Source organism: Physeter macrocephalus, chromosome 4 (genome assembly GCF_002837175.3).
Source record: "Physeter macrocephalus isolate SW-GA chromosome 4, ASM283717v5, whole genome shotgun sequence".
Taxonomy (NCBI): domain Eukaryota; kingdom Metazoa; phylum Chordata; class Mammalia; order Artiodactyla; family Physeteridae; genus Physeter; species Physeter macrocephalus.
Window position 1 is genome coordinate 45551844 of NC_041217.1, and position 22482 is coordinate 45574325.

Genomic DNA, 22482 nt, shown 5'->3' on the forward strand with positions numbered 1-22482 from the left:
CCAGGCGTTTTGACATATACTTATTAAACGAAAAAAGAAATTTGTTTTGCTAAACTCTTGGTAGAGGTAATAGTATAGATGCTTAGATTTTGGTCTACTGTGCCTTCTCCTTGAGGAGTCAAAGTCTTTCTGGGGAGAGAAGACATATGTCCATGATGCCATTAGAGCATGCAAGATGGAAAAACCACAAAACATGAAAGGGTATTTGGTCTACTGTGCCTTCTCCTTGAGGAGTCAAAGTCTTTCTGGGGAGAGAAGACATATGTCCATGATGCAGTTAGAGCATGCAAGACATGCTCTAAAACACAAAACATGAAAGGGTGTCACCCCAAGAAAAATGGCTGTGAGCTTCTACACTCTGTGGCCTATAAATAGTGCATATTGATCAGCATTTTTCCTTTCAGACATTGACAGCCCAAAAAACCTGGTGACCGACCAGGTGACAGAGAACACGGCCACTGTCTCCTGGGACCCGGTGCAGGCCGTGATTGACAGATACCTGGTGCGCTACACCTCTGCTGACGGAGACTCCGGGGAGGTTCCGGTGGGGAAGGAGCAGAGCGGCACCGTCCTGAGGGACCTGAGGCCGGGCATGGAGTACACGATCCATGTGTGGTAAATAGTGCATATTGATCAGCATTTTTCCTTTCAGACATTGACAGCCCAAAAAACCTGGTGACCGACCAGGTGCACTCTGTGGCCTATAAATAGTGCATATTGATCAGCATTTTTCCTTTCAGACATTGACAGCCCCCGAAACCTGGTGACCGACCAGGTGACAGAGAACACGGCCACTGTCTCCTGGGACCCGGTTCAGGCTGTGATTGACAGGTACCTGGTGCGCTACACCTCTGCTGACGGAGACTCCGGGGAGGTTCCGGTGGGGAAGGAGCAGAGCGGCACCGTCCTGACGGGCCTGAGGCCGGGCGTGGAGTACACGGTGCACGTGTGGGCCCAGAAGGGGGACCGGGAGAGCAGGAAGGCCGACACCACAGCCCCGACAGGTAACAGGAGAGAAGAGAAAAGCAAACTAGGGTTTTTACTGTGGGCTGATCTACTACTGTTGAATTATGGCACTGCTGCTTTTGTGGCCCATGACCTCAAGGACTGTAGACTATTTTAGGAGAGTTTGCTGTAAAAAGAACTCAGTTCACCTAAAGAAAGAACAAAGCACAGTAATGGGCTCAGTACTGAGCAGTTCCATGAATGTCTTAAAACTGTTTTCCAAAGCCTGTGTTTTTAATCAGTTATAGGAAATCATAGGGAATAAGGTAAAGCCAATATAAAATTCTTAAAAACACTGGGTTAAAGTATTTTTTTGTGGCAAGCTATTTTATTTTTTACTTAATATACGGTGCTTAGTTTAAAGGAACAAGTGTTACCCTTGGCAGCTGGGGCTCTGTGTTCATTTCAACCTGTAGCTAAATTTTAATGAACATTTATAAGTGCCAGGCCTGGGCTATAGCAGTGAACAAAATAAATATGCTTCCTACTCTTTTGAAGTCCAGTGGGAAAGACAATCAACAAGCAAACACATTTATAAGTATAAATTATAATAAGTTCTATGAACAAGATAAACATGGTATAGGTGTAGAGAATAACAGGGCAAGGATGGAATGGGGGAGCAATAGTTAAGATACACATTGACAGAAACACCCAAATAACAGTGGCTTAAATAAGAAAGAAGTTTATTTCTCTTTTGTGGAATGGTCAGAGTGTAAGGGACCAAGGCCGATAGGGTAGCTCCGTGGTACAGGAGACCTATGCTCCTTCCGTATTGTTGCTCAGCCATTCCTAGGGAGTTGCCTGCATCTACATGGTCATCACCTATCCTCACTCCAGCCAGTGGAAAGGGGTAATGGAAAGGGAAGAGCATGACTGCACTGCACAAGTATAGTTGATTTACAATATTGTGTTATTTTCAGGTATAATTTCTAGGTTATATTCTCATTTTATTGTGAAAGAGATGTATGATTACATTTCTGTACCATGATTTAGCCAGCAAAGCAGCATTACAAGTGAATCTATATATGCTAAAGGATATTAAAACTCGATTTTAATTTTTCTGATTCACTTAACAACATATATTGAGCATTTTCCATGGGCCCTTTTCCTTACTAGGCAGTGGGAACCCCGAGGGAGTAGAATACAGCCCTCTTCCTCTGGGAGCTTACATTTGCATCTGGCTGGTAGAATCTTCTTGTATGAAATGTGAAGTCTTCGTTGACATGATGCTAGAAACAAAATTATCAATATTAGCTGCTTGTGAGCAGAGACCATGTCTTCTTGAACTGGACCCTGCACACTGCCTGGTCCCATGCCTTACATACAGTGGGCGTTTTTTTGGGGGGGTGGTACGTGGGCCTCTCACTGTTGTGGCCTCATCTGTTGTGGAGTACAGGCTCCAGATGCACAGGCTCAATGGCCATGGCTCACAGGCCCAGCCGCTCAGAGGTATGTGGGATCTTCCCGGACCGGGACACGAACCTGTGTCCTCTATATTGGCAGGCGGACTCTCAACCACTGCGCCACCAGGGGAGCCAGGCGTTTTGACATATACTTATTAAACGAAAAAAGAAATTTGTTTTGCTAAACTCTTGGTAGAGGTAATAGTATAGATGCTTAGATTTTGGTCTACTGTGCCTTCTCCTTGAGGAGTCAAAGTCTTTCTGGGGAGAGAAGACATATGTCCATGATGCCATTAGAGCATGCAAGATGGAAAAACCACAAAACATGAAAGGGTATCACCCCAAGAAAAATGGCTGTGAGCTTCTACACTCTGTGGCCTATAAATAGTGCATATTGATCAGCATTTTTCCTTTCAGACATTGACAGCCCCCGAAACCTGGTGACCGACCAGGTGACAGAGAACACGGCCACTGTCTCCTGGGACCCGGTGCAGGCCGTGATTGACAGGTACCTGGTGCGCTACACCTCTGCTGACGGAGACTCCGGGGAGGTTCCGGTGGGGAAGGAGCAGAGCGGCACCGTCCTGACGGGCCTGAGGCCGGGCGTGGAGTACACGGTGCACGTGTGGGCCCAGAAGGGGGACCGGGAGAGCAGGAAGGCCGACACCACGGCCCCGACAGGTACTGTCAGGGACGACGGGGACATCAAACTCTTTTCTCCTATCAGGAAACAGTCTTCCTCCACCTCAGCTGGGGAGGGGAGCAGGGAACACGGTGTTTCACCTGTGGGCATTCTTCAAAGTGCTTCCCTTTTCACCTTTTAAAGGTAATGTATGTTGACAGGGCAGTTCAGATGAAGATGAAAGAGTGTAGAGGAAGTGGTGTGAAAGTAAGACTGTATGACTCTTCAAGATGGCTGTGCAAAAGGTAGCCTCCCTTCCTAACCCCCTCACCCAGCCCAGCTCCCAGGCTCTCTGCCCTGGCTATGAGAACCTGGCTGGGCCTCAGTTTAGGGAGGAGGGAGGCAAGCAGCCTCTTCTGCTTCCATCTCCAGACTGGGGGCAGTGGTGGAGCATCTTCATCCGCTTACTACAGTTGGCCACCAAAGGGGCCTGGACTGCTTGTCTTTTCTATGCGTGATGAGGCCCCTGGTGTCACCGAGCATCACGGCGATCAGGCCTCAGAGGGACCTGACGGGATCACTGAGCCCACCCTGACGTCCATGGGCCTCTTTAGACAGTCTGGGCAAGGCCTGGGCCGTCCCCTGTGTGGCCGAGTACACCATGCGTGGCCACTGGCATTAGAGGTGCCTTGACTCCTTTATTATTTTTGTTAGTTGCAATGAACAGAAGTTTTTAATCAAAGAAGTAATACATGCTTATAGTAAAATTTTTCAAACTAAGCAGAGATATGTAGAAGGAAAAACTCTTTTCCACATCCCATTGCTGATATCCAGTGCTACTCTCCCGAGGCAACCAGCACCTTCCTCCTTCCTTCTCCCCTACCCTTCCCTCCCTTCCTCCTTCCCCTCTCTCTCTGTCTTCCTGTCTCTTCTTCTTTCCTTTATTCCTTCCTTCCACTCTTCCTTCTTTATCTTCTCTTTGCTTCACTTTCCCCATTTTTTTTTTTTTTTTATGATATGCGGGCCTCCCTCTGTTGCGGCCTCTCCTGTTGCGGAGCACAGGCTCTGGACGCGCAGGCTCAGCGGCCATGGCTCACGGGCCCAGCCGCTCCGCGGCATGTGGGATCCTCCCAGACCGGGGCGCGAACCCGGTTCCCCTGCATCGGCAGGCGGACGCGCAACCACTGCGCCACCAGGGAAGCCCCTTCCCCATTTTTAAAGACAAAAATATTTCCTCTTTCTACTTTGTAGAAATGTGGAAATAACTAAGACAACATCTGAAGTTCATAACCCAGGGATGGGTGGGCAGTCAAAGAGGTGGCAGAAGCCAACTTGAGATATTTAAATAGTTAAGGTTTTGCTTTGATTTTGAAAGCAGGAAATTCAGTTTTTCCATGTGATAGATGGAAGAAAATCCATACCAGGTATTATGTTTTAGAAAGTCACATTAAGCTGATGTTACGGAAACTCAACATTTGTCAAAACATCCTAATTCAAAGCAACAGCTGCCTGATTTCTATTAAAATAGAGCAATTCAGTTCTCAGCTGAAATGCTACTGGGTAGAAAATAGCTTGGAGATGTCTTTTTTGGAAACTTCTAAATTAAAATCACCTCCTCTGATAATGATTTTTCAAAATGGAAATTTCCATTCATATCTTGTTAGTTTAAAAAAATGAATCATCTGACCAATTATTGTGGTGTTGACTAGAATTTTTGCTGAGATTTAGTTTTCCTGGTCTACAGTGCACACACACACCCACACTTTCCCTCTGGTGTTTGAGTGGGAAAGTGCATAGCAGCCAGAAGAAATCTCTGCTTTTCTTACATCTCTACTACCCTTTCTTCCTTTCTCTCCTCCTTTACACAAGCACCTCCCCCACTTCCCCATTCTGTACAGGGTATGCAAGTTAGACTGCATACTTAGTTATATAAGACATAGAACTTTATATTTCTTTCTTTTTTTTTGGCTATGCCACCATGGGGCTTGTGGGATCTTAGTTCCCTGACCAGGGATCAAACCTGGGACCCCTGCTGTGGAAGCGTGGAGTTCTAACCACTGGACTGCCAGGGAATTCCCCCAACTTTATATTTCTATCCCAACTTAATTTCCATCATAATCTCCCATTCTGCTTGTTAGTTGGAAATCTCAGGAAATTTAGGATCACGCTCCTTCCCAGGGCTGTATGTAAGGTCTTGGGTGGTTTTCCAAGGCCAGGGAGTCCCATCCAGTATTTCGGTCATCCTTCTGGGTAGCTGTTTGCTGAGTGCCTCTGTGTGCAGGGACCTTCTAGATCTGCCTTCCCTCATCCTTCCTTGCCACTTTGGGAGCCCTGCCATCTCGGGGAATCTGTCTGCTGATCGAGATTGCTCATACCCACTGCTCTCTGGAGATCTGCTGGGGAAGTGGGAGCCCAGGTTCACTCCCTCAGGGACTCACCCAACTCCCTGTTCCTTAATCCTCTTGTCCTCGGCGGGTTTATACTTTTAGAAACACGGATCCTAAAGGCCTTGTGGCAAGGAAGAATGGAGCCTGCTACCTGCTTGATGGGAGGAAGAAAAATGGGAGGATATATAGGGAGAAAACATAAGCCAACACCTCAAAAATTACCTTTTCTCATTACCTTAGTAATAATAATTACTTGGTGTTTTATGTACAGACATTGACCCTCCCCAAAACCTTCATCCGTCTGCTGTAACACAGTCTGGTGGGGTATTGACCTGGACACCCCCTTCTGCTCAGATCGATGGCTATATTCTGACCTACCAGTTCCCAGATGGCACTGTCAAGGTACTGGGTGCTCCTTGTCTTTTCTCTTCTGCCTCTGCCCAGCCTCCCTCTGAAGGAACTCACTTGGGCCAACCAGCTTGATAGGTGGCCCCATGGCAACCTTCTGATGAACGCATTGATCCTTATTGATCACCATCTATGTGCAAGGGACGATGCTAAACTTGGTCATTTGTGAACAATTTATGTGTGGTCTCATTTTTTTTTAATTAATTAATTAATTAATTAATTTATGGCTGCGTTGGGTCTTTGTTGCTGCGCGCGGGCTTTCTCTAGTTGTGGTGAGTGGGGGGTACTCTTTGTTGCTGTGCACGGGCTTCTCATTGCAGTGCCTTCTCTTGTTGTGGAGCACGGGCTCTAGGTGCGCGGTCTTCAGTAGTTGTGGCTTGCGGGCTCTAGAGCGCAGGCTCAGTAGTTGTGGCTCATGGGCTTAGTTGCTCCGCGGCATGTGGGATCTTCGTGGACCAGAGCTCGAACCTGCATTGGCAGGCAGATTCTTAACCACTGCGCCACCAGGGAAGTCCTATGTGGTGTCATTTTATAGGACTAACCTTTGTGCCTGCTCCTTCCTAGCTGACCGTCACATATCTGCTGGCCACACAATCTGCTCCATATTATTTTGTTTAATGTCTGTCTCCTCCAATAAATGTTAGCACCATGACGACAGGGAATTTTTGTCTGTTTTGACTATCCTTGTATCTAAAGTGCTTGGAACTTAGCACATGGTTGGCGTTCAATAAATATTTATTGAATGAATTGATTAACCCTTATTTCAAGAATTATACCTCCCATCTGGAATCTGAAGGGCAGCACATTTTCGTAACTTGTCCAAGTGTAAAGTTATTATTCTCTCTCCTTCACAAGGAAAAAAGAAGGGAGGGAGGAGAAAAGGAAGGGCCCCTTGATTTATTCATTATCTCAGTTAATGCTTATGACAGTCCTGCCAGGAAAGTTCACCCTATGTTTATAGAGGGAGTAAGACAGTTTCAGAAGAAAGGTTATTGAAAAACCAACTATCTCCCTGCCTCACAGATAACCATAGCCCGCTTCACCTTCCCCATTAACTTCTCAGCCTGGTGTTGCCAGCCTGTTGCTTCCAGTGGTGGCTGAGGTTGGTGCCCCAGCATGTATCTGGGGGGCAGAGGTCGCCAGGACACCTAGTGGGTGCTCTCCCAGTGGCAGTGCCAGGTGCTGGTTTCCAGCTAGAGTTCCCAGAAGTGCTGAATCTCCATGGCACAGCCTTTCAGAGAAGCAGCTAGAACCTACTTGGATTCTGGGTTGCCAATGAGCCCTCAAAGAGACAAAACTCTACCCTCCCAGGGAGCTTCTGTCATTAGCACCAGGGAATGTTATTGACACCTAGGGTGCTGGGGGTGATAAATGAATGTCTACTGTCTCCTTTGTTTGGTAGGAGGTGCAGCTTGGAAGAGGGGACCAGAGGTTTGAGTTGCAAGGCCTTGAGCAGGGTGTCACCCTCCCTGTCTCCTTGGTTGCCTTTAAGGGTGATCGCCGGAGCAGGAGTGTATCCACCACCCTTTCCACAGGTAACGTGAGCTCGTGCACTCTGAATAAGAATGCAGTGGAGGACAAACATTGGAGAGGCCAGAAGAGGTGTCCAAGGAAGAGCAAGTGGCTACAGGATTCTGGATTTCTCTAGACAGGGGGAAATGGAAGTGGGGTCATGAGTTCAAAAGAAATCCATCCCATGGTAGAGAGACGAAGGAGGGGAGTGAAATAGAGTGTTACTTGGTGAGAGGGGAGTTGGGTTGGAGGAGGAGGAAATGATGTGAACTTGACCTTATTTCTAATACATTTGGAGGGTTTGATGAGAGCAGAATGAGTGAGAAAAAAAAGATGTGAGTGAAGAATTGGAAGAAGCAAAGTAGTAGGAGGTTCCAAAATAATTTCTAAACATAATAATGTTAAAATAGGGGACAAGCCCCACTCCCCTCCTCCCTTGCCCTTCTCCTAAGGACTCTGTCCCTCTGCTTGGCTCCCAGTTGGTGCCCGTTTTCCACACCCTTCGGATTGCAGTCAAGTTCAGCAGAATAGCAACGTCGCCAGTGGTCTCTATACCGTCTACCTGCACGGGGATGCCAGTCGGCCCCTGCAGGTGTACTGTGACATGGACACGGATGGAGGCGGCTGGATCGTGAGTCACACAGAGCCCTGGGCAGTGTCTTGTTTCTTGGGCCAGGAAGCTCTATTTCTTCTTCATACATGGGAGGGAGGAGCTTTGGTGGCTTGCTGCTGTTTTTAAGGAGATCCCACCTCACTGGAAGAATAGAGCCCGAAGTACTTCACTCCTGGGATAGAGCAGGCTTTGTAAACTAAGGCTGATGATTGGGAAGGCTTGTGGGTTTATCACTGTCTACTAATGCCCTTTACACTTGTGTTAACCTACATTTTACTCTGTGCAAAGCACTCTCATAAACATGACCCTCACACATAAGCTGTAGAGTAAGTGAGAGAGATTATTGTTCATATTTTATAGATAGGTAAATTGAAGCCCAAGAGGAGAAGTGCCTTGGCTAAGTCACATGAGTTAATAACAAAGTTGGGACCAGATTTTAGGACTCCAGCCTCCTGGGTCATTGGTCTTCCCAATGGGTCATCTCAGGCCATCCAAGATGGAAACACATGGCCTCTTTGTGGGCTCAGTCCTCTGAATTGGAGCCGTTGTCCAAGTTCTGTATCCTGGCTCTACAGTACAGAAGCAAGACCTTTGGAACTTTGATACGAAAGGCTAAAACCTGAGAGAAGGAAACTTGGCAATGTTCTGACTGTCCCTCTTCCGTGTGGAGGTTTTACTCTCTGTGGGCCAGTAAACCACATGGTACCTTCTTTGATTGCATCTGCCTGATCCAATTATATGATGAGCTGCTTTTGAGAGTTTCAATCTGATCTTTCCATCTCCCCCACCCGCTTCTTCCTGTACCCGAACAGAGAGAGGCTCTCACTGCTCCAAACCAGCCTGCAGTCTTACCCACTGTGCTTCTACCACTCACTGTGGGGAGGAGAGAGCATGATCTCACAGAGCTCCAACTATGTTCATTTACACCTTCGCTCAGGGGCCTGCAAAACCAAAGACACTTGAACAGCCACGGATAAAATGATACCGTCTAATCAGCAGCAAAGAAGAAAACATTATCCACACAGCTGCATCTGATGGCTGAAAGGCAGTAATGCGATTGGATGGGGGAAATTCCTGATTGATTTATAAAAATAATGGAACAGAATGTAACATGGGAGGCCTTCCACCTGACCAGACTCCCAGGGCTCTACCTGCTGCTTCTCATCAGCACCATTGTAACTCTAAGCATTCTGTCCCTTCAGGCTTGAAGCCAGTTCCCTGCGTTTGTGCCCATAGATGCCCATTGGCAGGATGTTTTTACTGTCCAGTGTGACCTTTTTGAAAGCCAGCCTCACACAGGGCAGGAGATGTGTGTCTAGGGCAGCCTTTCAAAAGAGACCTGCTAGTCTGTCTGCCTGGGAGTACTCATGATTTTTCCACAAATATTTATTGAGTGCCTACTATGGTCAAGTACTGTTTTACATACTCAAGAACCAGCAGTGAACCAGACAAAAGTCCCTGACCTCAAGGATCTTGCCTTCTACATCTTGCCCGTGCAAGTGACCTTTACCGGAACACAGACATCAGTTCCAGAAATAACAAAATCACTCTGGGTTCTAAACAATGCCAGTCCCCCACCCCTGCCCAAGTCTTGTTTTCTCACCCAGACTCCTGAAGATAATACATGAACTGAAATTCTATAGGGTTCTCCTCAAAGCTACCACACTCCAGAAAATATATGGAGTCCTGAAAACTTCTCTACCAAATCTTTTACTGATGGTTTCCATGTTTTGGGGGGTTCAGGAGTCTGCTGTCATTGAAAGATGATCATCATATGAATACATTGCTCTTCTAAATTGAGCTTCTCAAATCCCTTTAAAGAGATTCTTCTCCATCCCAGGCAGCAGAAACCCAATTTGATTAACAGGCCAGAACTCTGCCGTGAGCTAACTGAGACTATGGGTGGGAGGCTGGAATGAAGACCATCAGGGAACACTTAAGTGTCTCAAATATTTCCATCTTTGTTTTCCATCTTGCAAGTCCTAAGGACTACATGAGAGGCTCTTTCCATAGGCATTTAAATGAGATCTTCATTTTTCCCTCTTGGTTTAGTCATTCAGGACTGTGAGTAAGTTCTAGAGTGCAGTGAAACTCTGTTGTGTAGAACCACAGGCAGAAAGAGATTTTTTTTCTCCTTTGAGACTTACTTGCTAAGGGGCTTTTGTTACCCCAGATAGTTCATTATAAGGTATTTTCACCTCACAGAAGGGAATAGACTAGATTCTGATTGAGTCAGTTAAGGCTGACTGATCAAGATGTACAAATGATCCCCGTGGGTCAGTTCATTTGGAATCTGATATCATAAAATGCAAGCTAACATTTACTGAGATATAATAATCACTTATTATATCTGTATGTGCCAGACTCTGGCCTCTATACTTTATGATTTATCATGATCGATGACCTTGCTGAAGCCTTGATTTAAGAGAATGGCAGATGGGCTATTAACATCTTGATCTAATAGTTTAGAGAAGTGAGGCTTGTCAAGGTTAACTAACTTGCCCAAGGACACCGCTAGTTAAGTATAGAGCTGGGTCTAAAGAGTGATGCCAAGAGCATCAGACCCATTTTTTGGGGGTTCCCCTAGCCAAGCTGAAGCATTAGTAAAACAAACAAAGAAATAAACAAATAAAAAAATGCTTGGGCACTATGTTCATTGATTAGAGATAGAGACCAAATGCCTTTGTAAAGCCTATGACCTAGGAGGACAGGATCAAATTTGAGCCTGACCTTATAGTATAACTAATTATATCAGAGGGAACGGAATTTGATGAAAGATGTGTGGAACCAAACATTGGTGCCCACATCTGCCCTAGGATTCCACTGTCGGTGATACAGGAGTAGTCTCAGGTGCTAGGAAATTAACAGTTAGCCTCAGAATCTTACGACATGCTTTTTGAACAGCAGGGGCCGTAGAGCTGGTTTTTTCAGACTTTCTCATGGAAAGATGAGGAGGCGGTGTTTTATCTTTGCATCAGCCACTGAATAGTTAGCTGTGTGACTCTGGCTGTTTGCTTTTCTGAACTTTCACATCTGTAAAATGGCATTGTATATTCTTGCCCTGGAGTCAGCCCTTAACAAATGCTCAAGAAGTGATTGTTACACAAGTGAATAAATGAAAAAAAGAAACGAAGGAAGCCAGAAAAGGAAGGGGACGTCTCTAAAAGATGGACACGTGAAAAGATGGGAGAGGGAACAGCAGTGTTAGTGCAGTGGGTCGTTGTTCACCATGACCATCCCTAAGTTCTGCTCAGAGGCTCTGTATCCTTTTCACGTGTCCTGTCTCATGAGTCCTCCCAGCACCTCTGAGGTAGACACCTCCTTCCCGCTTCTAATCTGTTGGACCACAAGCTGACTGAGGCTCAGGAACAGAAATGATGGACTCGCCAACCCCCTGCCAGGACTCTCACCCATTGCCATCTTCGTTCAGTGCCTCCTGGGCCAGCAGACCGGGATTGGTGCTTCAGGAGCTGGCGGTGAGCTCCCACTCGGAGCTCTCGGCGTTGTTGTGGGCAAGCTGCTCTCTCCTCCCTCCCCGTCTCTCCCCAGAGAAAAGTGTCAAGAATGCTCAAGTATCAGGAGGTTTACCTCATCAGATTCAAGATAAAGTGCTTGACTTCAAGGCACGTGGTGTGAAGCATGGTGGAAAGGGGGGTGGAGTTGGGTTTTGTGTTGGGCGTCTGCTTTTGAATGAACATGAAGGAAAGTAGGTGGAGAGGAAGATGCCACTCCAGCCTTGGGGAGTTCCAGACTCATTTGTGAAGTCAGCTAGGATGGTGTCTAGTGTGGCCCTCAAGGCCAGGAGGAATTAGCATACATAGGTGTGTTTAGCTTTTAGGTACTTTTTAGGTGGACTTCATAGAAAAGAATCCAATGTACTCTGACTGGAACTGCCTCCCTTCCTCAGATAGAGGAAGTTTTGAAAAGAAAGCAGCCTGTACTCTCATGAAACAGCCCCACGTTCGTTTCCACATCGTCCCTTCGCACTCACTCTTCAGCCCCGTCCGGTTTGCCTTCTGCTGTTGTCGTTCACTAGCACAGCCTTTGCTCAGGTCACTGGCGATTCCGTGTCACCAGATTCTGCGGACAGTTTGGACCTCATGCTCTCTGACTCCTCACCAGCATTTGACACTATTGGGCACACCTTTCTGCAGTGGCCTTTCTGATTCCACATGTTCCCAGTTGTCCTTCACATCACTAGTTGCTCCTCTTTCTCCTTAGTGAACTTATCCTGCTGTGTGTGGCTCTTATATCTTGGGGTCTGCAAGGCTTCATTCTAGGCCACTTTCTCTTTTCAGTCCCTGTTTTCTTCCCGGGCGGTCTCATCCTTCCAGTGGCTTCATCTTCCTCTCTATGTCCTGGTGGCTTTCCATGTTAGTTAGGATAGAATGGGCTATGCTGCAGTAGCAAACCAACCCCAAATTTCAATTATTTAACCCATAAAAGGTTTTTTCTCATGTGTGCAAAGTCACTTCTAAGTGGTGACTCAGGAATTCAGGCTGATTACAGCTTGTGGTCCTGCCCTGTCATCATGTGGCCTTCACCGTGGCCCCGTGGCCCAGGGCAATGGAAGAGAGAGTGTGGAGACCCCCAGCCCATAAGCTGTGCTGCTTACAGTCCTGTGGTTGGAACAAGTCATATGGTTCCAGCTTAGCTGCAAGAAAGGCTGAAAAAGAAAGTCTCCCTGTGTTCTGGGGGTGAGGAGAGTGAAAGGGGACTTGCTGAGCACCCAGCACTGTCTCAGATACACAGTCACCTTCTAAGTCCAGCCTGGCTCTCTCCTGAGAACTCTAGCCCTTATTTTCAGTGGTTTCTATGGCATCTTCGTTCACCAGGATACCTCAGAAGTCACTCACACTTACCAGGTCCCCAGATGAGCTCTGCTGCACTCAGGGAAACTGTCCTCTCTCACAGCCCCTTTCCCAGCGATCGGCTGAGTCAATTGCCCTCAGCGCTGCGAGCCCAAACCACGAGAGGCAGTCTTGACGTCCTCCTCTCTCTCAGCTCCACTTGCAGTCCACCGCCACATCTGTCAGTTTTACCTTCTGTCCTGTCTGCCCATCCTCAGGGCAGCCCCAGTCCACTGTGCTGCCCTCTGTCACTCAGCCACGTCTGTCCAGGTATGTCAGAGGGAAACGTCCATCTCCCTCTTCAGGTCTTCCAGAGGCGGAACACTGGGCAGCTAGATTTCTTCAAGCGCTGGCGGACCTACGTGGAAGGCTTCGGGGACCCCACGAGGGAGTTCTGGCTTGGTATGACCTTTGAGCATCCATAAAGGCTGAGGTGCAGAAGGGAGATTCCCCTCTGAAAAGCTGGTCAGGCAGCTTGAGGAAGCTCACCACGTTCAGGAAGAGCTCCAAGCCACAGGGACTCTCTGAGGAACCTGCCGACCACGGCGTTGGTGTGGCCGTGTCGCTGGGAAGGTTCTCATGTGCTCTGGGCGTGTGAGAGGGTGAGACTGTCACAGGTGGGTGGGCTTTATGCTGCATCTAAGGCCCGCACAACCTGCCTGCAGCCTGCACTTTTCAGAAACCACAAGAGGAGAAAAATAGTTGATTGATCGGGACTCTGGGCTCTCACTGGGAGGTCATACGAGTCCCTGAAATTCTGCTAGTAATGCCAGTCGTTATGGCATTGTTTTTTCCCTTTTACGTCTGCTCTATTCTGGAGCAGATGTTCGTAGAGAATGAAATAGCCAAAAGCATCAATTGGGAAATGAAGAATTAAAAAATCATAATCTGGATACTCAGCATCTGATAGAGTAGATGATGTTTGTGGTTTGCTTGGTACAAAAGTCCCTTCGGTGACCTTAGAGTCAGTAGGTGATCTCCTCTCCCACTTGGTGAGATAAGCGGATGATAAACAGAACAGATTCTGCTTGAGAGAGAAGGAGTCAGTGGGGGCAGATTCATCCCACGATTGACCCCTCCGCTCCCTCCCAGAGGATGTGGTTTCCACACTCAGAAGCATGACTGTGCCAGAGACATAATGGGATGAGAAAATGAGCCCTTCAGAAGAGATGGTGTAGAGAAGGCCCCCATTAGCAGAGGAGGTAAAGGCTAAGGCAGCTTTGCAGGCTGAAAGTCTCCGATGCCACTGGTGGGTGCTCACACACCGATTGATTGGTTACCGGAATTCCATTCCTGATTCTTAGGACTTGACAAGCTACACAACCTCACCACAGGCACGCCCACCCGCTATGAGGTGAGAGTGGACTTACAGACTGCCAACGAATCTGCCTATGCCATATATGACTCCTTCCGAGTAGCCTCCAGCAAGGAGCGGTACAGGCTGACGGTTGGGAAATACAGAGGCACAGCAGGTAAGACAAAACGTGTCCTTCCTGCTGGGGTCTCCTGCTCTGTGTGTCTGAGGGTTGGTCGGCCACCTGCCATTGGGTCTTGGGGGGATAGAATATTGTTCTGTGAAGGTGAATGATCTTCACTGACAAGTGAGGCCCTGCTCCCTGCAGGGGATTAAACAGAATCATTGAAGCAGTCTTTGACTATCATAAAATTGGAACTTCTGTACATTACACACTGATCCCCCACCAGTAAAATTCCTCCTCTTATACTCCCCCAATTCGGGCTGTTGTACATTAGCTGATGAACCCACATTCTGAGAGATTTCATGGTGTCTGCCCACCACTCATTCGGCTTCAGCAGTGTGACTGCCATTCTTGCGTAGCAGTGTGTGTATTATTTAAATATTTTGTGGCACTTTGCCATAAACAAAGACAGAAGAATGAAGGTGCTGATTCAAACAATAAGAAGTATAGGTCTCATTAACTCCACACAACTGTGACAACACAGAAATGAGCAGTTCAGCTGAAAGTAGGGGAATGTTAGCTGCTCATTGGATTTAAGCCAGTTGATGGTGTGTTCAGTTGTGAAGGAAAAGAACAAAATTAAGCAACGTGACAGAAATACTGGAATTATATCACTGAGTATTTTCTTTAAGAGGCAAGGCGTGGTTATTGTTTTACCTAGTATACTTTAAACCTGTATTTATGGTCTTTAAACCCTAACAGGTAAGTCTGGTGTTTGACTTAGCATGTCTTTGACGTTGGTGGAACTATGTAGGAATGTGTTACCAGCCAAATCTACTGACTGTGTAAGACATGGTCTCTCCCCTTAGACGCACACGTAAATAGATAAATAATAATATAAGGCAACTTCTGCAACGAGTCAAATAAGGGGTAAGGAGAAAAAAGAGCTACAGGAGTGTGGAGAGGTGGGTACATTGAGGACTGAAGGGATTGCCAGAAGCTCCCTGCAGGACAGTGGGCTGGAGCTGGGTCTGAAAGGCTAGAACTCTCAGGTCGAAGGAAAAGGGGCGGGGGGCTCTCCAGGCCTGGGGGAGTCCAGGGGTGAGCAAAGGCTGAGCAGACACAAGGAAATTGGGGTGTACCCTTGAAGCCTGCAGACGTTCTCAAAATTGTCTACTTGAGAACCCCCTGATGGTGGAGGACTGTGAACAGACACCTCTGAGTGTCCGGGGCCATGACTGGAAGTGGCCAACTACTGATGCAAAATTTCTTTCAGGTCTTGTAATATAATTTTTTTTTTTTTTTTTTTTTTTTTTTTTTTGTGGTACGCGGGCCTCTCACTGTTGTGGCCTCTCCCCCTGCGGAGCACAGGCTCCGGACATGCAGCCTCAGTGGCCACGGCTCACGGGCCTAGCCGCTCCACGGCACATGGGATCCTCCCGGACCGGGGCACGAACCCGTGTCCCCTGCATCGGCAGGCGGACTCTCAACCACTGCGCCACCAGGGAAGCCCTACCATTCAGTCTTGACCATCGTGATCAGTTAGCCTTCCTTTCTCAGGCTGAAGAATCCCAGTCTTCAGAGACTCCATTCATGGAACCTTCTGCAGACAAGATATGGGGTTGGGCTGTTTCCCTTTGGCACCTGTGCTCACATCTCTCCCTGAAACCCACTGCCCTCACGGGACTTATGCTGGGGATCTCACTCAGGACTGCCCTCCCAGGCTACCCAATCCCCTTCCCTCTATTATTCAAATGTACCTTTTCTGAGGCCTGTCTTAATCCAGTAAATCAACTGATGCTAATGAGAAAATGAGTGAAAAGGAGTCACCATATTTGTGAATTACTGTGATTCTCCTCCCAGGGACTCTGTTTGCATTTTAACCGTGATTAGGGTATAATTCCCATTCTAAGGTTGTTCAGGCCAACAGTGCTGGTCAGTGGAGGATGTGTTTTTTAATAGGAAGCCTTGAGAGACTTTGAACTCATGCAGCATTTAGACAACAGTCTAGTCTTCCCCTGTGTACTATCATTCTTATTTTTAAATTCAGAATTACAGCGGCGGGGTTAGTGGAGTTTTAGCTTTCCTTATATGTGCTGATCGGTCCCCGAGGAGGATTTGGAAAGTTAGGAAGCTTCTGGGTACTCATGTCCTAGATGATGAGGTACTGTTTAGAGGGCATGGCATTCAGATAGAAAGTGAACATTCTGATATCTCCAGGCATGTGCCAGCTCTCCCCTGCTTTTAACCCTGTTATAGCTCTTTTTGGAACTAGAGGTGTACAGCTCTGGTGGGAAAGTGAGGTTTTAGACTCTTCCCCTAGTCAGACTGTCCAGGTGGGCCCTCAACTTTTGCTTCCACTGAAGTCAAATCAAAAAGCCCATTATTCCTTCCCAAAGGAAACTCCAGCAAGGTAAGGCCATGTCAATTGACTTTCTGATTCTGAATCTTGGAGTGAGACAGGTAGGACAGTCTATGAACTCTACCTTCAAGAGGCTGCTATTCATCAATTTGGAGATTATAATGAAAACATAAATAGCTAGACATTCAGGGTGGTGCAGAAGGCCTTCTGTGGGCTAACCAATCATTTGCAGCTGATTTCAAGTCCCACTTGCCAGAGACTCAGAGCTGCTCAAGCAGGGATGGCCCACCCCCTGGGGGCGCTTAGAAATGTGCTGGTAGACTGAAGGACTCTACCAGCATTCAGTGGGCTGGGGCTAGGGATGCCAAATACCCCCAGTGAAGGATTGTTCCACTCCAAATGCCAGTGCCTTCCTAGCTTTGAAGTGGATTTTTAAGTACTGGCACTTAGAAAGAAAACATTGCACAGATTCTTAGAAAACAGCTCTGGGAACTTATGTGCAGGTCAGGTAATTGTTGCTAAGGGAACCATTGTGTGGTATTTGGAGCTGTAGGGAACTATCTGCAGGGAATCTGAGAGGGGGAAATGTCTATGAATAGATGTGACAATTTGCCCTTCTTTGATTGGAGAAAATGAATGAGGGCAGAGGTTTTGCTGTGTCTTAGGTGAGGCATGAAGGAGCCACTGTTTGATCTCCCAAATCAGAGGGTCAACTGGGACCTTCCCTTTACACAATGTGTTGTCAACTATATATCTGTCCCCAGCCACCTGCAACTAAGCTCTTGAGAGCAAGGACCACTGTTTGTATTCCCAGAGCCTAGCATGGTGCTGGGCCATAGCAGGCATACCTGATGTTTTTTGATTGAATGAATGAGGTTGCAGGACAAAAGTTCTCAAGCTTTAGCTGGCATCAGAAGGGCTTGCTGTCATCTGAAGGGCTTGTTAAAGCACAGACTGCAGGGTATGACCGTGGAGTTTCTGGTTTTGTATGTCTAGGGTGGACCTGGGACTGTGCATTTCTAACAAGTTCCAGGTGCTGCAGCTGCTGACAGTCCAGGGTCCACTTTGAGAACCATTGCTGTAGATGGTCAGAGACAGCTCGTCCTTGTTAGGCATAATCAAAGCCTGCTGTTGAAATAAGGAAGCTTCCTGTGAATCGGTGTCTCAGAAGGAACTCTGGGCTTGGAATCTCAGGTTGGAGATTTGAGTCCTGGCTCTGCTGCTTGTGGACTGTGGGACCGTGACAGATTCCTAGAGTCTAACCTCTGTGAGTTTGTTTCCTTATGGGATTAAGAGCTGCTTGACCCACCCCTCAGGCTTGTTGTGGGCATCAAATGAGAATGTATATGTGAAGGTGATGGGTAACTCAGAGATCAGATTAAATGGAAGTATTGTTATTGTAGGAACAGAACTTGATTAAGCTTGGGATTGACAGGAGCCCTTATTGCCTTTTATGAGCTGAATTAAAAAGTAAACTTATAAAAGGATGACAGATGTGATGGGGGAAAGAGTAGAATACAAGTAAAATAATTAAGGCAGATTTCTAGATAGGATTAACGGAGCACTTAATTGTACCTATGTGCCCAGAAGGGCCCTAGAAGTTCAGGCGTGTGTGTTAAGAGGGCATGTGGGAGGATTAATAAGGAGAATCTTCCTCAGGAGTGGGGTTGAGCTGGGCTTTGAGGAATGGTGAGGATTTGGAGTGATGAAGGGCAGAGAGAAACAGGTGAGCAGAGACATGGAAGATGGATGCGTCCATTTCACACGTGGAGGGCGCCTGTGGGGATAGTGGGCTATGAGACTGTGCAAAGGGTACAGCCAAGTTACAGGCCTGAAAAGCCTGGAGGAGTAATTCGCTCCATGTGGGAGGAACCTCACAGGCCTGAGATGACGAAAATGGACGCTTAAGCTTCGGAAGAGCTAGGAAAGCTGTTGTGTTAACACAGGCCTGGAGAGAGATGAGAACAGCCCAGGGTGGCAGCCCCACGTGGGTGCAGGGGGGGGTGTATAGGAGTGATCTGCAGAAGGAAGGGCTTGATAATGGGGTACACAGGATTGTCAAATGTGGCTCGGGGGTACCCAGTCTGGGTGACTGAGAGGATGCTCAAGCAGAGACAGGAGCACAGAAAGGGGGTTGGTTGTGTGAGGGTGGTCAGGTACTATGGAGAGAGTCGAGGAGTTTGGTTTTGGGTGTTTGGATATTTTCCTGTGAAGCCTCTAAGTGAAAATGCTTTTAAAGCTATTGGAGAAACAGGCCTGAAGTTTGGGTGACAAGCCAGGAAAGAGAATCTGTTCATCCGTTTCGTGTTCTCATCTTGGCGATTTTGAGAGAAGAGTGGCTCCTGGTGGCCTAACTGACTGGATCCCTGGCGTTTTCATGCCTTGAGGTTTTCCTGCCCCCAGTCCCTTTCAGGCCAGAGTTTGATCATGCCCTGAGGGGTGAAACTTGGGCTCTCATCCCTTCTCTCCTGCAGGGGACGCTCTTACTTACCACAATGGATGGAAGTTTACAACCTTTGACAGAGACAATGATATCGCCCTCAGCAACTGTGCCCTGACGCATCATGGCGGCTGGTGGTACAAGAACTGCCACCTGGCCAACCCTAATGGCAGATACGGGGAGACAAAGCATAGTGAGGTAGGTGACAGGTGAACATCTTTTTTGTCCAGGCTTTTCCCGTATTGTGTTCCTGGAGTGACACACTGCAGACTGGTTTGGCTGACCCTCTCCTGATGCCAACAGTCAGGGCAGTAAGGCTTCTTCTCCAGGCTCCGTGGCCTTGAGGTCAAGGCCCTCCCTGCCCATCTGCTGCAGCCCCTCCCCACTCTACATTCCCACCAATGCTGCACCCTTACTCAGTGCAGGGAGGTACTCAGGCTGCCCACAGCTTAATAGAGATGATATGGGTCCCACACCATCTCACTTTACGAGTTCACACATGGACACTGTCTTGGTCTTCTCAAGCTGCTGTAACAAAATAATATAGCCGGCATGGCTTAGACAACAGACATTTATTTCTCATGGTTCTGGAGGCTGGGAAGTCCAAGATCAGGTTCCCAGCAGATTCAGTTCCTGATGAGAGCTCTTTCTGGCTTGTGGATGGCCACCTTTTCACAGCATCCTCACATAGTGGAGAGAGAGAGAGAGAGAGAACTCTGGTCTGTCCTTCTCTTCTTATAAGGGCACTGATCCCACCATGGTTGACCTACCCTCATGGCGTCATCTAACCCTAATTACCTCCTAAAGGCGCCATCTCCAAACACCCTCATGTTGTAGGTCAGGGCTTCAACATATGCAATTTGGCGGGGGAGGGGCACAAACATTTTATCCATAACCGACACTTCAGAATTCTTTCTAGTCATTCATCCAGTTAAACCAGAGCTATTTTTCTCAGTCCTTTGATCACGGGGAGAACAAAGTTTTCTGTCTTATATCAGACCCACCCTTGGATCCACTTCATCCAGAGCCACCCAAAGTCTGCCCAGAGCGTTGTGCTAAATTGGTTTCTCCACTTCAGGAGTGTGCACACAGGGCCAAGAGTTGGCGAGGGCTCCTCACCCCTCCGTTGCTCTGCAACTTTCCAGTCAGTGATTTCTTGAATCCTCTTGCCCCGTGAACATCATCTTGATTCCTCGCCAGCTTCCAGGCATCTCCTGCCTGCTCCCTCACAGCTTCTTAAAAATTGCATCTTTGTTCCTACTCATCATTAATCCATCCCCTCCATGAACTCTCCCCTTCCTGGGTTTCTCATTTCCCATCCTGGATCTTGATCCTAGCCTTCAGGAAGCCACCTCTCCCCAGAACTCATACATATTGTACCAATATGACTGTAAATATTAGTACATCTAAAGTCCAGGTACATTTTGATTCCTTTGGTCCTAACCAGGCAGCAGGGACTCCCAATCCTTATGTGATTTTTCAAAGGGGAGAAGAAATTTGTCCCCAGGGGAGCCATGGAGGGTGTGCCCATGAATCATGGTGGCAGCATGTGGGCTGACTCAGGGAAGCCTGTGATCAGAGATCAAATATTTGAAATGAGCAGCCAGCATGCCCTAAGCCATCCCCATATTTGCTAATAAAAGACATTCATCTGGTTAATGTGCTTTTCACAGTCTGCAAGGCATTTAGCTTCTTGTTTATTATTTACCTCACAAATTAAAATACATAAAATTGGTCACTTGGGCTCTTTATTGGCCAGGTTGCAAGGTTATTAAGTGAATTAAATATTATTGTGCTCACCAGTCAAAAGTCATAAAATGAAATTTAGTTTTCAGCAGGCTATTTATTACCCCAGAGCTAATATCTAAGCAGTCTAAATTGAAAATGATTTTCCACAATTGGCCAATTAATATGTTTACTGTTGCCTTTAATTTTTGGTAAAGGAAAAGAGTGAGGCAAAGATAATTTGATCATTGCTGGCCAGGTTGACCCCGTGTTACCTTTGCTGCTGCTCTGGCCTCACCCGCCTCCTGGGCTCACTCCCCCCCATCCTCCAACCACAGGGGGCTTCCAAATTGTCAGCCTGTCTTACCTCAGCTGCCCAGCAGAGGGAGCACGCTTCTAGAGTCCCGTCTCACTTCCTTTATAAATACCCCAGTCTCTCCCTTAAGCAGGGAGGGAGTAGTTTCCCTGGCAAAGAAACATTCTTTGGTACCATAATCCACCCCACCCTCTCCTAGGTGCCTCTTCTTGATGTTGGCTTATGTATTTGTTTTATTTATTTAGTTATTTAATTTATTTACTTATTTATTTAATGTAGGGGGTGAACTGGGAGCCATGGAAAGGACATGAATTCTCCATTCCTTTTGTGGAGTTGAAGATCCGCCCTCATGGCTACAGCGGGGAGCATGTGCTGGGCAGAAAGCAGCGAACACTGGGAGAAAATTCAAGAACATTCTGACGGTCCATTCGTGCACTTATCGCACAAGAGGAGACCAGCCCAGGGTTGGGGCCTGTGTAAACATGGGGTGGGGTGGGTACTGATGACTGGCTAATGGAAGTTTGAGGGGTGCTCATAGCCCCTGGCTTCTGAGATGGCTGGATAACCTGCAGGACAAAGCATGTCACCAAGCTTCCAACCATATAGCTCACTTCCTTGTCACCTGCATTTTGCCCACCTGTATTGTGGGCCTGAAAATCAACACAAAAATAGCTGCACAATGTGTATGGGAGAGACAGCACTGGAACTGCAAGGTTTTGTGCTCTATCTTCAGCAACAAATATATGGGATTAGGGCAAAAAAAAAAAAAAGGGGGGGGGATAAAGAATCACCTAGTACTTCTTCAGTTGGAAATCTCTGGAAATTGGTATATATATATTCAGGGCTCTGCTAATACAAATCTTCTGTCTAAAAAGAAATGCCAAAGAGGGGTTTGACAACAAGGGGCTGAGGTAGCCTGAAACTTACCTTCCATTACCACCGGAAAATTGGTAAAATCTTTTTTGGGGAAAAAGTCATAAATCTTCCCCTTTTAAAAATAATTGCTGATGTTATGAGGAAGAATAAGGGAACCAAAAGGGACCAAGAGGGATTTGAATTTTGCTGTGTTCTGACCAGTATCCGGCATGCTGGAAACCCCAGCTTCCATGTCACTGCTATTTTTAAGTGACCCCTTTCCAGCCATCTGCATTATCACTCTTGTAGATCTGCATATGTTGTGAATAAATTCTCACTTATTTCAACTTTAAATAATTTGACTCTCTTGGTAATTGGTTCCTCCCAAAGACCCTTTTCTGTGACTCCCTTTCGTACTGTCAAGTCCTCAGCCTCCCTCCTCTCTCCCTCCTGCCCCTGCCCTCCCCCTACCCCACCCCGCTCTGTCGGACCCCTGGGTTTCCTGAAAGTGCTCAGCACCAGAGGCTTACTGTTTGAGTGGACACTTGGCAAGGTCAGATCCTTTT

At 47.2% G+C, this 22482-nt stretch overlaps 1 protein-coding gene across 2 annotated transcripts in view; it reads left to right on the forward strand.

Annotated features, from left to right (window-relative positions):
• Positions 1-22267, forward strand: part of TNN (tenascin N) — a 63524-nt gene extending 41257 nt beyond the window's left edge. Inside the window, exons 11-19 of one of the 2 annotated variants that reach the window (XM_024133706.1) lie at positions 741-1004; positions 2826-3089; positions 5689-5819; positions 7228-7360; positions 7817-7968; positions 13106-13202; positions 14105-14272; positions 19055-19218; positions 21341-22267. In XM_024133706.1, the coding sequence (XP_023989474.1) occupies positions 741-1004; positions 2826-3089; positions 5689-5819; positions 7228-7360; positions 7817-7968; positions 13106-13202; positions 14105-14272; positions 19055-19218; positions 21341-21481 (1514 nt within the window). In that variant the 3' untranslated portion in view covers positions 21482-22267. The remainder of the gene's footprint in view (positions 1-740; positions 1005-2825; positions 3090-5688; positions 5820-7227; positions 7361-7816; positions 7969-13105; positions 13203-14104; positions 14273-19054; positions 19219-21340) is intronic. The other variant, XM_024133708.2, reaches the window with a different exon arrangement.
• The last annotated feature ends 215 nt before the right edge of the window (positions 22268-22482 follow it).